Source organism: Haliotis rufescens, unplaced genomic scaffold (assembly GCF_023055435.1).
Source record: "Haliotis rufescens isolate VD_foot unplaced genomic scaffold, xgHalRufe1.0.p SCAF_101, whole genome shotgun sequence".
Taxonomy (NCBI): Eukaryota; Metazoa; Mollusca; class Gastropoda; order Lepetellida; family Haliotidae; genus Haliotis; species Haliotis rufescens.
The window spans coordinates 735,911-753,746 of NW_025963782.1; the positions used below are offsets into that span (position 1 = coordinate 735,911).

General features: G+C 41.1%; 1 protein-coding gene across 5 annotated transcripts in view; it reads right to left on the reverse strand.

Annotated features, from left to right (window-relative positions):
* Positions 1-17,836, reverse strand: part of LOC124128430 (ATP-binding cassette sub-family C member 4-like) — a 150,474-nt gene that overhangs the window by 45,333 nt on the left and 87,305 nt on the right. For 2 of the 5 annotated variants that reach the window (XM_048391894.1, XM_048391897.1), the window contains one exon: positions 2,081-2,336. The exons of the other annotated variants lie outside the window; for them this stretch is intronic. In XM_048391894.1, coding sequence (XP_048247851.1) covers positions 2,081-2,336 — 256 coding nt within the window. The remainder of the gene's footprint in view (positions 1-2,080; positions 2,337-17,836) is intronic. 5 annotated transcript variants of the gene reach the window in all.

Below are 17,836 nucleotides of genomic sequence, written 5' to 3' on the forward strand. Positions count from 1 at the left end.
ATCTCATCATAATGGCGTTAACGTTTCCGGTGAGTGAAAAAACTACATTCATGCATATATAGGTCATTCACAACTGGTATTAAACTTACAATGTTGATAGTGTCAAAGCAGTTAGTGTATTATAGCTTTATGTGCATAGATACATTGCAATAGCAGTTAGATCTAAGTATTTATTAAGATAAATGTTTCAATATCAGATATTTGTCCAACCCTGCTCTCTACTTTCCAAGGCCAGACTCTTTCTTCTTCTTTGTCTATAGATTTTATTGTGAAAAACCTCGTCAGAGTGTCAGCACCAGTAGGGTCAGAGAGTCAGCATGACTAGGGTCAGAGAGTCAGCATGACTAGGGTCAGAGTGTTAGCATGACTAGGGTCAGAGTGTCAGCATCACTAGGGTCAGAGTGTCAGCATTACTAGGGTCAGAGTGTCGGCACCAGTAGGGTCAGAGAGTCAGCATCACTAGGGTCAGAGTGTCAGCATCACTAGGGTCAGAGTGTCAGCATCACTAGGGTCAGAGTGTCAGCATTACTAGGGTCAGAGTGTCAGCACCAGTAGGGTCAGAGAGTCAGCATGACTAGGGTCAGAGAGTCAGCATCACTAGGGTCAGAGTGTCAGCATAACTAGGGTCAGAATGTCAGCAGCACTAAGGTCGGAGTGTCAGCATCACTAGGGTCAGAGTGTCAGCATCACGAGGGTCAGAGTGTCAGCATCACTAGGGTCAGAGTGTCAGCATCACTAGGGTCAGAGTGTCAGCATTACTAGGGTCAGAGAGTCCTCAACACTAGGGTCAGAGTGTCAGCATCACTAGGGTCAGAGTGTCAGCATCAGTAGGGTCAGTGTATCAGCATCACTAGGGTCAGAGAGTCCTCAACACTAGGGTCAGAGTGTCAGCATCACTAGGGTCAGAGTGTCAGCATCACTTGGGTCAGAGAGTCAGCATCACTAGGGTCAGAGTGTCAGCATCACTAGGGTCAGAGTGTCACATCACTAAGGTCAGAGCATCAGCATCACTAGGGTCAGAGTGTCAGCATCACTAGGGTCAGAGTGTCAGCATCACAAGAGTCAGAGTGTCAGCATCACTTTGGTCAGCATCACTAGAGTCAGAATGTTAGCATCACTAGGGTCAGAGTGTCAGCATCACTTTGGTCAGCATCACTAGAGTCAGAATGTCAGCATCACTAGGGTCAGAGTGTCAGCATTACTAGGGTCAGAATGTCAGCATCACTAGGGTCAGAGCATCAGCATCACTAGGGTCAGAGTGTCAGCATCACTAAGGTCAGAGCATCAGCATCACTAGGGTCAGAGTCTCAGCATCACTTGGGTCAGAGTGTCAGCATCACTAGAGTCAGAGTGTCAGCATCACTTTGGTCAGCATCACTAGAGTCAGAATGTCAGCATCACTAGGGTCAGAGTGTCAGCATCACTTGGGTCAGCATCACTAGGGTCAGAATGTCAGCATCACTAGAGTCAGAATGTCAGCATCACTAGGGTCAGAGTGTCAGCATCACTAGGGTCAGCATCACTTGGGTCGGCATCACTATGGTCAGAGTGTCGGCATCACTAGGGTCAGAGAGTCAGGATCACTAGGGTCAGAATGTCGGCATCACTAGGGTCAGTGTGTCGGCATCACTAGGGTCAGAGTGTCGGCATCACTAGGGTCAGAGGGTCAGCATCACTAGGGTCAGTGTGTCAGCATCACTAAGGTGAGAGAGTCAGCATCACTTGGGTCAGAGAGTCAGTATCACTAGGGTCAGAGTGTCAGCATCACTAGGGTCAGAGAGTCAGCATCACTTGGGTCAGAATGTCAGCATCACTAGGGTCAGAGTGTCGCACTAGGGTCAGAGTGTCAGCATCACTAGGGTCAGAGCGTCAGCATCACTAGGGTCAGAGTGTCAGCATCACTAGGGTCAGAGTGTCAGCATCACTAGGGTCAGAGCGTCGGCATCACTAGGGTCAGAGTGTCAGCATCACTAGGGTCGAGAGTCAGCATCACTAGGGTCAGCATCACTAGGGTCAGAGTGTCAGCATCATTGGTAGTTCTACAGGGTCAGTGTGTGAAGACAGGCTGCTTCCTCCTTACCGTTATCCTTCTTAAGGAGGTGAGAAACTCCCCATGGTTTCGGACTGCCATTGTTCCGAAGCCAAGAACATTGTGCGCCACAATCATCAGGAACGCCATTCCCGAAAATATCCTAGCTGGTGTCAGGTACTGTTTAGTGTCTGACAAACACATAGTCACAGTTATTACGTAGATGAGAAATCGATGGAGAATCACCCAGATACTAACAGTAAACACTGATGCCTGTTTGGATGTCATGATCACCTTCCATTCAAGCCTGAAAACAAGACGGCATGTGCCTCTAGTACAGCATGTCACACTGAATATGTAATGTATGAAGGAAACCATGAAATTGCACACAAATCAACAAACTGAAATAATTGAAAATTCATAAAGTGCAGACAAAAACAACCAATATTTAAAGGAAGCCGTCATCCAGTAGCATTAGTACAGAGTGGAGAAGAATTCTTTGCACACTTTTAATGCAGGTTAGTATATACAGTTGAATACTGTTGTGTCAGACTTTGATGCATCAAATTAGCAGCTGTGTTAAGAGTGAGTGAGTATGGTTTTACGCCGCTTTTAGCAATATTACAGCAATATCATGGCAGGGGACACCAGAAATGGGCTTCACACATTGTACCCATGTCGGGAATCGAACCCGGGTCTTCGGCGTGACGAGCAAACGCTTTAACCAATAGGCTACCCGACCGCCCCAGCTGTGTTAAGAAGCAAATACCTTCAAATTTTTCATCATCATCATTGAAAAGTTATATTCAATGCGTTGAATTTTCAGTTATCTCAAACATTTGTGTGTGTCCGAAACGGTAAATGCAGGTACAAAAGTGCCCGGAACATCCGAAAACATGTGAACCTAACAGGCATCCTAATGCATCAATGTACATGAACATGTTGTCGTAATGACGTACTCTTTTATTACAAAGTTAACCAGGGCTCGATTTAACTACAAAACATGCACCAGAGCAGCCTACTGGCAGCCTAACATTTATGTCTACATGCACCAAGTGCATGGAATATAATTCAAATGTGTCTGACTGACCCTTACTTTTCAACACAATCTTTGAACACACTCAACACCTCAAAGATTTGTGTACCGTACTACATCCCTAATCCCTGTGTTACCGTATTCAACGTAATAAGCGCCCCACTGTAATAAGCGCCCACGGCGATATTTGCTAATATATTGGCTAGTGAACAATCCCAATTAGCACCCATTCCGACCGATCAATGTTCACAAGACTTATTTACTCGTGTATAACATGCACTCGTGTGTTATATGCACCCTTAATTATGGGCAATTAAATTCTGGAAAAATATATCTGTCGTGTATAATACGCACAGACTTTTCTCTTGTATCATTTCAGGTACATAAACCCAGAAATTTACAATCTTTCAACTCTGTTTTTTTCTCTCACCAAATTTATTTTCTAATAAGAGCCCCCTATTTCTAATTTCTAAGGTGCTTATTACGTTGAATATGGTATGTGTAATTTGTCATGCTTTCTTGGGCTTGACATCATCAAACTGAGGTCTGAGATTTTAAAACTAGTTTATGCATCTATCATGTCTCTTGTTTCACTATTGATACATTTATTGGCCGAGGGTGCACAAGACGCTTTAACCACTAGGCTACCTGACCGCCCCTGTTTCTGAGAAGAAGAAATGTCATTTAGCAGCATGTCTACAATAGTATGATGTGATTGCTACTACAACGAACCTGCCCATGACTTCACATCAAACAGTTCAATTGCCTATGACTTTTCACAATGGTTCTTTCCATTTCTCTTGGCAAACTGACTTCTTGTTTTATGGTCATGAACAAATCTGACTTCGAAGAATTCTATCTGCAACTTACATGAAGGTCATCATAGACAAAGCCCACCTTGAGATTTCAGGGGCTTAAAAACAGAACATATCCAGTATGTACAACTCCAAGGGAAGTTTTGATCCTTCGAAAGATCACCTACTACACAAGTAGCATCAACGAGGACATATCCAGTATGTCAACATCTTCACTTCATCAAGAAAACTGAGAAGGAAATTCTAATCCGATTTTGTCATATCAAGAACCTCTTTGACCTTAACCCCTGTAATCCCTTTCAACAGATTAAGAGCGGAAGGCCACACTTGATATATCAACATAATCTCAATATGTGTTTCAGGTCAGCACGTGGGTCAAGTGGTTTATATTCAGGGACCACACTCCACCAGCTGATCTCAGCATATTATTTGACAAAGAATCTGCTGATCTCAGTATACTGTTTATGATAGGATCTGGTCATGTGGGCTTATTTTTTAAAAATAGGATCTGCTGATCTCAGCACATTGTTTATGATAGGATCTGGTCATGTGGGCTTATTTTTTTATAATAGGATCTGGTGATCTCAGCACATTGTTTATGATAGGATCTGGTCATGTGGGCTTATTTTTTTATAATAGGATCTGGTGATCTCAGCACATTGTTTATGATAGGATCTGGTTATGTCAGCATATTGTTTTATAATAGGATCTGGTGATCTCAGCACATTGTTTATGATAGGATCTGGTTATGTCAGCGTATTGTTTTATAATAGAATCTGGTGATATCAGCACATTGTTTATGATAGGATCTGGTTATGTCAGCGTATTGTTTTATAACAGAATCTGGTGATATCAGCACATTGTTTATGATAGGATCTGGTTATGTCAGCATATTGTTTTATAATAGAATCTGGTGATATCAGCACATTGTTTATGATAGGATCTGGTTATGTCAGCGTATTGTTTTATAATAGGATCTGGTGATATCAGCACATTGTTTATGATAGGATCTGGTTATGTCAGCATATTGTTTTATAATAGAATCTGGTGATATCAGCACATTGTTTATGATAGGATCTGGTTATGTCAGCATATTGTTTTATAATAGAATCTGGTGATATCAGCACATTGTTTATGGTAGGATCAGGTTATGTCAGCATATTGTTTATGGTAGGATCTGGTTACAAGGTAGGATCTGCGGTGCACATTGTGATGAATACAACAAACACAATTGAGCTATTTTGACTGACACACACAGTGTGCTTAACTTACTTGTCCTTATTCCTAAAGTGTGATAAATAAGTTCCTCTGATCATGTGTGTGTGCGTGCGTGCGTGCGTGCCCGCGTATGTTGACCAAATGGCCAAAATAATATATCAGTTAATGATTTGTTTATACAATATATCTTGAAACTAAATAAGCATCAGAAATGAAACATCAAGTATCATCTAACATGTCTGGTGATTTTTTATCTCAAATTTCGAATTTGTACTGACCAAGTTTCTCATCACCCGTTCGTTTACCGGAATTCGCTGAAGGGGTAGATCTTCGGTGTAATTTTTTTCTGCGCTTGATATTCAAATATTTTTTTTCCCAAATACTGAATCTGCTAGTGGGGGGTGCGCATTATACATGGGTGCGCACTATACTCAAGAAAATACGGTACCAGTATTTGGGCTGGGATGGGTAACTCGGTTACTTGGGGTCGGGTGGGTCCTGAGTAGAATCCAGGTACCAACAGTACTACCTGGACGCGTGGGTTAGTCACGTGATATATTGTTTAATGACAAAAACTCACTATAGCTCAGTGGTTACACTACAAGTCGCTAATGTTCCCCATTTCTTTCTGACAATACACACATTCCTGAGGTGTATATGTTTGAATAAAGATAAAGCTTCAGTTAACTTCGGTGTATGCATGATCTGATTGTTTGATACATGTATCGAAATAGTTTTGCCAGGGCTGTGGTTAAACAATTCCCAATCAGACATTTTGATCCCCTCTTGAGACCTACAATGCGTACCTGGGTAGGGTCAGGTAATAGGGGGTCAGGTAATAGGGGGTCAGGTAATAGGGGGTCTGTAATAGCGGGTCAGGTAACCGGGCAGTAAATTTCAGTAATCAGTATGCAATTTTTTCTATCACATTAACAACAATGCATGTAGATAAAAAGTGTCTCATAGGCCATAATTTGGCAAGATATAGACAATATATAAACTTATGAACTGAGAAATATCATGTGTGGGATTGTTTTGGTGATGATGTATTCAACTCTACCCAAGGTCCCCTCCCGTTATCATAGACATAGACATATACTACTCAAAAGAAGTTAAGGGCCACCCGGTTCTTTCCTACGACTATTGTTAATTTGTCATGCCACGACAGATCACCTAAAGTAATCTGAAAGAATCGGTGATCCTTAACTTCTTTTGAGTAGTATAGTTTATTCCATAACTAACCAATCACAGTGGTACATGGACATAAATGCAAAGGAGTCATTTGATAACAGTGGATACTCGCATGATTATAAGTATGAGAACATACACACACTAAATGTTTTTAAGTACACAGGAGACAAATCTGCTGAGGTTTCTTAACACTGAGCCTCACACTCCGACTCAAGGAACATGCAACAAGTGACAAGGAACAAGGTCAAGGTCAAGGTCAAACAACAACGATGACTTTAGCATGTACTACCACAATTCTCTTCAAGGACACATAGCAGTCTCCGTAGTGCTCGCAAGCCTCTAGCATTATGCCCATCCAGACTTCATGCACAGGAAATATGAATGCAATAAGCAGGAAGACATCGCGAACTCGTGGGTATGGGGTGTTGAGCATGTACGGCAGAACAACCGTTAAGATGAGCAGCTGATCCCCCAACACCCAGAAAAACCCTCGAAAGGCCTCAATACAGAGGTAGCCGTAGTTGTACTTGAGCTGTGTCCTACATGAACATAGAGAAGGGAAAGGATCATACACTCTGAAAAAGAGCAAGTGAGTGAATGGTGTTGGTAGTCTGAATATTCCAGACTTGATCTGAAGTCTGTGTGCTGGAGCAGATAATCCCGTGACTGATGGCAGGAGCATCAACAGTGTGTAATAGAAAACCAGGTCATTGAGGGTTTGGAGCTTGTTTTTCCCCTCTTGAAAGGGGTAATTCTACACCAGGTCCTAGCCGAGGTTCCTGTAAAACAACTGGGATGAGGGATGATCGCTATAGCTGGGCATCTGTCACATGTACACCCTGTCCAGCACACTGATCGCCTTGGGCCACATGCCTGTAAGTGCATGCCAAACAGGACAAACTACTAACACACATTGCAATGCATTTCCAAACACCAAGGGCTGGAGGAGAAAGAGGAGCTAACTATGGTTACAGCAGGGGGAGACATGGCCACGAGTTAGTCAGTCAGTGAGTGAGTGAGTATGGTTTTACGCCGCTTTTAGCAATATTCCAGCAATATCACGGCGGGGGACATCCGAAATGGGCTTCACACATTGTACACATAGTCAGTCAGAGACTAGTGAAATATGTGTAAGTTGTTTTCATCCCAAAATGTAGTTACAATCAAGTCTTGTTAATCCGACACTCGTTAATCCGACAATCGTTAATCCCACAATCGGCTTTATCCGACACTAATGATGGGAACCGATTACATCAGTGTTATTTAGACCCGTTAATCCGAAAGCCTCCCACTCCAACTCTGACACACCTAATTTACAAGGAATTACCCAAATCACTCATAAATCAGTCTCCTTAATCTGCCACAGTGATCAGCCAACTCTGAGGCCATCTGCCTCCGCGTTTTGATGTGAGACCAGTCGGCTGGTAGCTGCTGTGTTAAGGTTTAGAGGTTGCATGATTAGAAAACATATTCCACTAACAATGTAACATGACAATAATAATATTTCCTTTTTCCTTTTTTTATTACACTGTGTTTGTATCGTTATCTGTCATGTAACTGTCCGATTTTCGATCACGAACGTTGATACTACTTAATTTTGTTTATCCGACATACCTTATATCTGTCTATAAAGCGATCCCACGTATAAGGCGACCCCCCTGTACAAGCCTTCAGAATCGATGCTAATTTATATACCCCGTCTATAAGTAAGTGAGTGAGTGAGTGAGTATGGTTTTATGCCGCTTTTAGCAATATTACAGCAATATCACGGCGGGGGACACCAGAAATGGGCTTCACACATTGTACCCATATCGGGAATTGAACCCAGGTCTTCGGCTTGACGAGGGGACGCTTTAACCACTAGGCTACCCGACCGCCCCACCCTGTCTATAAAGCGATTCGGAATGAAGCAAGTCACCAGCGCAGACACAATCCCCACATTTGCAATAAAAACGTCTTTGTCTTCCGCAGAAAAGAATTACATCATATCCCTTCAGTGAATTCAGATCATAACAATTAAACTTGGTCAATACAAATTCAAAATTTGAGATAAAAAACACAAGACATGATGATTTACTGATTAAATTGTATTTCCCGTTCTGATAGGCATTGTTTTATATGCAGAGATTAAGATTACCATGTGTATATTATCGTAAACTTAGCCGGAAGAAGAAATCAGCTGTACACAAGTTTCTCAGAATCTACCCGGTGATTCGGTCAGAAATTACCCAGTAAAATAACTTTAAAGAATCTTTATATAATGATCGGAAGAATTGTATCTGAAACTATTATTTCATCAGTAATAATTTATTCCAATATCACGTTATTTTAGTAGTACTTTTCTATATATTTCAAATAAATTAAGCACCATAAGCATAGCACTTTGGTACAGCTGATCGCTATTGCTGGATATTTTTTTCGTTTGGAATAATTTGACTAATCACTGTCGATGCTCCCACACTCGCGATAGTGAAAACTTTATGTTGACAAACTACAACAAATATGTTTTTCAAAGAGTCAAAGTATGGCATTTATGATAATATCCATTCTCTATCCACTAAAGTTCGTTTCAAGGTGTCAATAGCGGTAATATGACCGTGTTTGCTGTAAATAACGGTGTGTTGTGCGATTTTTCGATCACTTCACATACAATTTCGCAAAAATGCATATAAGCAATATTGAATGAAATTTCAAATAAAATTAATAAAAAAGATTACAAACATAAGTCCAGATATATAATGAACTCTTTTCATAACCAGACAGTGTTATTACATGATTAGTTTGCGTAGTTCAGTACAGGTTTGTTGACATTGTATTTCCGGTGTTGCATGCTCACAGTAATGTCTTTGTGTTTGGGAAAAACAGATGCCATTATGTGACGCTACCCCTGTATCCAGGGCATACCCTGTGTCCAACCACGGCTCTTGTACGTTTCTTTCGGGTTGCCGGATCATTGCCCCCCATAGCTCCAATTTTTACTGTGTCTGCAGAGGGACAATTGACTACGCTTTCAGCGAACAGTTTCCGCTCACGTCTGTGACGTGCCTTAACCATACAAGGATTCTCTGTGGCCGATTATAGTGCTCACAGCCTCTGCTGAGGGGGTGCGACATCGCTGCTTCAGCGTGGAGTGCCAATTGAGACTATCAAGGTCCTTGGTGATTGGCGATCAGACTCTGTGTTTGCTTATCTCAAAATGCCAGCCGAGGGACCATATGATCTTTTGCAACGTTTCCTATACCATCCATAGTCTATAACATGTTAACTTGTTTTCCTTACAACTACAAAATTTTTGTTGGAAGTTTCTCATGCTTATCTATGACATTGCATGCTGCCAAGTTTGCCAAGATATTGTTTGCCTTGCATAAGCAACCAACTGTTAAATTAGTTGGTATCAGCATCCAACTGTTATAAGACAATGATGTCATTTTGTGTAGTTTCTGAATAAATATTGTTGCGCCCGAGCCGGAGTTTGTTAAGGTATATGTTGCATAGAAACATAAGTTTAACTTCCGGTCAGGCGGGCTGCGTACGCAGCCGAAACTTATGTGAGTTTTTCAGCAGCCTCTTATGACAAGCACAGTCCCTTTTTACGGATAGTGTGGGTTGCTGAAGACCTATCCTCACCTGGACTTGGGATTGAAATGACAGTTTGTATCTATTTTTCTTACACACCTGTGAGTGAGAAACCCATTTGAGATAACTGGTATCAAACATATGTGTGAGATCAAATTCCAGGCCCGTGATTGGCTACTCCATGGTGATGACCTGGGGTCAGATGATGACGGACTACTTTCCTGAGTGTAATTCATTCATAAGTAGCTCGTGCTTCAGTCGAATGTTCACCTACGTCTGTATTGAACAGCAAGACCGTGTAATTAATAATTAAAAAAACAAACTCGTCTTCGTCTGCGAGTTTGTTTGTTATTATCATCAGTTACATTATCTGTTGTATGGCAACATTATCGTTTTTTCAGAGTAAACCCCCTGGATGCCACAGCGACACATATGTCCCTTCTCTTCAAACCTCACTTCGAAATCGAATAAAATTCAAAATACATCACACAGAATCTTCACAGTTTTGAATTCCCCCTTCTGTTTATCATTTACTGTCATTTTAGGCAATTCAAAATTACTGAAAGTGACTTAAAGTTAGGTACATTGCAAAACTCGCCATTCAAGGCGTTATATAAATATTTACTGTGTGTTTAGAAATCTAAATATTGGATATTTACTCGAATAATTAAGGTAGAAAAATAGCATATTAGTGATCACTGGTATCACATCACTAATGATAATTCTGAAACGTCGCTGATAAGCCTAGAATCGTTTAGAATGTTTTGGAAAATACGCATACACGAACGCCGAAGTGTACGATCCGCCATATTGGATTGTGTTTACAAAATGCCGGTTATGCCTATTCGATCAGGTATATTTCAAACTCAGCTGCTATACATGCATCCCTGAATTCCTCATACATTTTCGAAACAATGGATAAAATAAATGATCTTTGTCACCAATGCAAATTATCATGCGAAATAAATTAGGTATGGAAACGAAAACTGTGCTCGGAAAACTGTACTTGCTGAAATGTAAACAAAGCAAAATTCAGATTTTACACTGTGTATCATTTTTAGAGGTACTTTCGACTAATTGTTGCATACATTGGCTCCATCACGCGTTTGAGAATATTCATGGGAAGAGTATCGTTGCACTAATAATGGAAATACACATATATACACATCACAATGATGTGGTAAATTCAACAGAAGCCGTAAAAGTTTCCGTCCTGTGTGACGCCATGACTGACGCTAAATCACGCACAACGATGACGGTAGTTGTCTGCATTTCTGACTAATTTTCTTTGTTACATTGGAAAACATGGTAAACAAATAACAGTACACAGATTGTCAGAGTGATTCTGATTACTTACGTGCCACATTTATGTGTATACGATCCCTCAATCAACGAAAACCTCCTCTGGAAATCACGCGTACTGTTGTCAGTGAACACGCCATTTTGTAAAAGTCGGTCACCGGTAGTGATGTCATACGGAAGTAAACATTGTTGTACATATTTGGTAATTTCTTTGAGGTGTAAACTTTCAACTTGGCACACAGTGTGTTCTTGGTTTTTGTCTAGTTTGCATTTTCATCATCGCCTTGATAATCCACATATATGACGGAAACCTTTTTGTGTAGGGTCACATTATTTATGAGTAGAAGGCAGCACATAGGATGACGTCACTTATGACAGAGGTGTTATGTATTAATGCGCTACTGCAATCATGAGAATAGACAAAATTCATCGGTTCGATGCTAAAAAGGTGCGATTTTAGGGTGTGTAAGAAACAGATTACTGTACTCGTGCCTGTCAGATACCATTGATCTTACAACTCGTTGTTACAAAGCGTATCTAACTCGCTTTCGCTCGTTAGATACGTTTTGAAACAACTCGTTGTAAGATCAATGGTATCTGATAGACACTCGTGTAGTAATCTCTATATAACATCTGTATTCATTCCCCATGAGGTACTTTCAGGTACTGTCCAGTAGGCGGGGTAAGAGTCAGCAGACTAAAGGTTAATGAACATTCCAGGAAAACTTGCCATGTTTAGGTAATGTTTGTGAGAGATGAGAACAGGTTATTCACACAGTTCATATCTACAGGATTCACATGACGCCACAAAGACAAAATTGTTTGTGTGTGTGTGTGTGTGTGTGTGTGTGTGAGTTGGGTTTAACGCCGCCTTTAACAGTATTCCAGTCATATCACGGCGTGTCAGCTTAATGTGGGAGGAAAGCCTGAAGTGATGCAGGTTTCAGACATTTACCACTTCAGTGAAACCCACAAGCAGGGGTATGGTGCTGACAAACCTAGAAACATAATCGGGATGAACCGGGATTCGAACCCACGATCACAGGTTTCTGGCGTGCCCAAGGGATGCAACTCTGCACAGCAAATCGCGGCACCTTAGAAGAATTGGCCACCCGTGCCCCACAAAATTGTTTGACTTCAGGTCATTTTGTTCCTGCCAGTGAGTGTTGGGTATGGTTTGAGCAAAGGCTGCTCCGATCGGGGACCAATAAAAATTCTCATGCACAGATGCACAGATGCACAGATTGGGCGTCCCTTACCTGCACCCTCCCAAGGACGACTCCTGTTTCAGCCATGTTCTGCATTGCCACGCTGAACCAGCCCACACAGAAGTCACAAAATCGGTGCATGCCCAGTCGCATCATGAACACCTGGTAGGAGATTACCGGCATTCGACACAGAACCAGTGTCACAATGTGTGCAAACATAGAAATGAAATTGGCCGTGTCCCACATGGACACGCGGAAACCCTTTAGCTGATTGCTCGTTTGCTGGTGTTTCATTTCCTGCCTGCAAATATAATACAAGGTGGCCCTGCACAAATACCTCACTCATATAGTTTCAACCTGTGACTTGTCAGCCAACCGAGGCAAGAGTCTCTCGACATGCGTGGCACTGCAGCATAAGAGGACATGCTATAGACTACAGTAGTGAGTGAGTGAGGTTTTACGCAGCTTTTAGCAATATTCCAGCAATATCACGGCAGGGGACACCAGAAATGGGCTTCACACATTGTACCCATGTCGGGAATCGAACTCAGGTCTTCGGCGTGTGAGCGAACGCTTTAACCACTAGGCTACACGACCACCCTAGACTACAGTAAACTACATGCAAACATTACAGTAAAGTCAGAGTCTCGGTCAAGCAAATGATCAAAACATTACGGCACAGCATGAGAGTGCGGGAAAGTTTTTTATTTATGTCTCAGTTATTGTGTGTGCACCCATGGAAATAAAATTGGCCATGTCCTTTATTGAGATGTAGAACCCCTTTAACTGGTTCCTTGTTAGTTGGTGTTTTGTTTCTTGTGTTTAAATATAACACAAGGTGTCTTTCTCAGATATGGGCATAAGTCAAAACCCAAGATGTGGTGTCTTGTCCTTCAACCCCTTCTCTATGAATAAGTATTTAATGATTGACTTGACAGTCCAACCAATGGAAAAGTGTGACAAATTGCTCACTTTTTAACTAGTGAAGCTTGTTTGATATTAATTTGTACAGCCAGTGGAATTTGACACAAGCTTATCAAGACTGACCAATATCTGGGTTACAATGAATTTCTGCTTCGATCATTGACTTCCGGCATATACTTGTGTCCAGAGGAATTTGACACAAGCTTATCAAGACTGACCAATATCTGTGTTACAATGAATTTCTGCTTCCCTCATTGATTGCTGGCATATACTTGGGTCCAATGGAATTTGACACAAGCTTATCCAGACTGACCAATATCTGTGTTACAATGAATTTCTGCTTAGATCATTGATTGCTGGCATATACTTGGGTCCAATGGAATTTGACACAAGCTTATCCAGACTGACCAAAATCTGTGTTACAATGAATTTCTGCTTAGATCATTGATTGCTGGCATATACTTTGGTCCAATGGAATTTGACACAAACTTATCCAGACTGACCAATATCTGTGTTACAATGAATTTCTGCTTCCCTCATTGATTGCTGGCATATACTTGGGTCCAATGGAATTTGACACAAGCTTATCCAGACTGACCAATATCTGTGTTACAATGAATTTCTGCTTCCCTCATTGATTGCTGGCATATACTTGGGTCCAATGGAATTTGACACAAGCTTATCAAGACTGACCAATATCTGTGTTACAATGAATTTCTGCTTCCGTCATTGATTGCTGGCATATACTTGGGTCCAATGGAATTTGACACAAGCTTATCCAGACTGACCAATATCTGTGTTACAATGAATTTCTGCTTCCCTCATTGATTGCTGGCATATACTTGGGTCCAATGGAATTTGACACAAGCTTATCAAGACTGACCAATATCTGTGTTACAATGAATTTCTGCTTCCCTCATTGATTGCTGGCATATACTTGGGTCCAATGGAATTTGACACAAGCTTATCCAGACTGACCAATATCTGTGTTACAATGAATTTCTGCTTCCCTCATTGATTGCTGGCATATACTTGGGTACAATGGAATGTGACACAAGCTTATCAAGACTGACCAATATCTGTGTTACAATGAATTTCTGCTTCCCTCATTGATTGCTGGCATATACTTGGGTCCAATGGACTTTGACACAAGCTTATCAAGACTGAACAATATCTGAGTTACAATGAATTCTGCTTCCCTCATTGATTGCTGGCATATACTTGGGTCCAATGGAATTTGACACAAGCTTATCAAGACTGACCAATATCTGTGTTACAATGAATTTCTGCTTCCCTCATTGATTGCTGGCATATACTTGGGTCCAATGGAATTTGACACAAGCTTATCCAGACTGACCAATATCTGTGTTATAATGAATTTCTGCTTCCCTCATTGATTGCTGGCATATACTTGGGTCCAATGGAATTTGACACAAGCTTATCCAGACTGACCAATATCTGTGTTACAATGAATTTCTGCTTCCCTCATTGATTGCTGGCATATACTTGGGTCCAGTGGAATTTGACACAAGCTTATCAAGACTGACCAATATCTGTGTTACAATGAATTTCTGCTTCCCTCATTGATTGCTGGCATATACTTGGGTCCAATGGAATTTGACACAAGCTTATCCAGACTGACCAATATCTGTGTTACAATGAATTTCTGCTTCCCTCATTGATTGCTGGCATATACTTGGGTCCAATGGAATTTGACACAAGCTTATCAAGACTGACCAATATCTGTGTTACAATGAATTTCTGCTTCCCTCATTGATTGCTGGCATATACTTTGGTCCAATGGAATTTGACACAAGCTTATCCAGACTGACCAATATCTGTGTTACAATGAATTTCTGCTTCCCTCATTGATTGCTGGCATATACTTGGGTCCAATGGAATGTGACACAAGCTTATCAAGACTGACCAATATCTGTGTTACAATGAATTTCTGCTTCCCTCATTGATTGCTGGCATATACTTGGGTCCAATGGACTTTGACACAAGCTTATCAAGACTGAACAATATCTGAGTTACAATGAATTCTGCTTCCCTCATTGATTGCTGGCATATACTTGGGTCCAATGGAATTTGACACAAGCTTATCAAGACTGACCAATATCTGTGTTACAATGAATTTCTGCTTCCCTCATTGATTGCTGGCATATACTTGGGTCCAATGGAATTTGACACAAGCTTATCCAGACTGACCAATATCTGTGTTATAATGAATTTCTGCTTCCCTCATTGATTGCTGGCATATACTTGGGTCCAATGGAATTTGACACAAGCTTATCCAGACTGACCAATATCTGTGTTACAATGAATTTCTGCTTAGATCATTGATTGCTGGCATATACTTGGGTCCAGTGGAATTTGACACAAGCTTATCAAGACTGACCAATATCTGTGTTACAATGAATTTCTGCTTCCCTCATTGATTGCTGGCATATACTTGGGTCCAATGGAATTTGACACAAGCTTATCCAGACTGACCAATATCTGTGTTACAATGAATTTCTGCTTCCCTCATTGATTGCTGGCATATACTTGGGTCCAATGGAATTTGACACAAGCTTATCCAGACTGACCAATATCTGTGTTACAATGAATTTCTGCTTAGATCATTGATTGCTGGCATATACTTGGGTCCAATGGAATTTGACACAAGCTTATCCAGACTGACCAATATCTGTGTTACAATGAATTTCTGCTTAGATCATTGATTGCTGGCATATACTTTGGTCCAATGGAATTTGACACAAGCTTATCCAGACTGACCAATATCTGTGTTACAATGAATTTCTGCTTAGATCATTGATTGCTGGCATATACTTGGGTCCAATGGAATTTGACACAAGCTTATCCAGACTGACCAATATCTGTGTTACAATGAATTTCTGCTTCCCTCATTGATTGCTGGCATATACTTGGGTCCAATGGAATTTGACACAAGCTTATCAAGACTGACCAATATCTGTGTTACAATGAATTTCTGCTTCCCTCATTGATTGCTGGCATATACTTGGGTCCATTGGAATTTGACACAACCTATCAGGATTGACCAATATCTGTTATAATGAATTTCTGCTCTCAATCATAGATGGCTGGCATATACATGTGTCCAATGGAATTTGACACAAGCTAATCAAGAATATCTGATATATTATGAATTTTTATTTCCTCCATATACTTGTGTCCACCAACTAGCCAGTAGGGCTCCAAAAAATATATTCTCTCAGGTAATCGGGGCCGGGTATAACATGATTCTGTCATTGATGACTTGCGTAATACTCGTTGAGGGAAGATAACTCTAACTCACATACTTTGTTAATACACTTGTTTTACATAATAAAAGAAAGACGTCACATTAAGTCAACCAATCTACACTACCAGTGAGAGCTGGTGTATACAGTACATATAATAGCATTGATAGTTAAATGAGTGAGCATGGCTTTCATACCACTTTTAGCAATATTCCAGCAATATCATCGTGGTGGACACAGGAACTGGGCTTCCCTCACTGTACCAGTGTTGGGAATTAAAACTGGGCCTTCCATGTGAGTGAGTGAGTGAGTGAGTGAGTATGGTTTTACGCCGCTTTAAGCAATATTCCAGCAACATCACGGCGGGGGACACCAGAAATGAGCTTCACACATTGTACCCATGTCTGGAATCGAACCCGGGTCTTCGGCGTGACGAGCGAACGCTTTAACCACTAGGCTACCCGACCGCCCCGGGCCTTCCATGTGAGCATTTTAACCCACTGCCCCACCGACTTCTGCATGTGATGATATACTGTAACATCAAAATTCCCTCACTGAATCTGTGAGATCAGGTTTCAAAAGTTACAATGGCATACATTTATTGGACGCTGTAATATGTCAGCGCTGCTGATGCTGGTATAATGTCTGAATAGAACATTGTAAACAAAAACACCCATGTGTTAGCCAAAGGATATGGAGCCTCATTTGAGGAAGACCAAAAAACAAAAAAAGGGGGATAATAAATGAAACAAAAGAACCCAGATGTTAAAAGAAAAGGAGTGAGAGAGCAGGGTTTTACACAGACGCAGACAAAAATATATACTGTGTCCCTTGGGAAGCACAATTATATTCATTGTACCTACAGCACATCAAGATCAGTTATGTCTCTCATTTCATCCATCAAGCCTGACTTCTGTCCACATGATCAATGATTCATTCCAGGCTCTAGAGTAATTATCAAAAAGCACAGTATACTATACCATTACATTACTTTACAGGAGCCCAACACTGGCTGTAGGGACCCTTACAGTTCATTATAGGGGTCCCCTGGAACCCTACTTTAGTAAGTCAAGGTAAAACCCTGAGTGAGTTTAGTCTAAGGCAGCTTTGAACAGTATATCAGTTATATCCCAGCATGTCAGCTTGACCGGGAAGAAACCACACAGTGATTCCCGTGTCAGACATTTTCCACTTCGGTGAAGCTCATGAGCATGGGTATGGTGCTAACAGACCTAGAAACATAGTGAGTGAGTATGGTTTTACGCCACCTT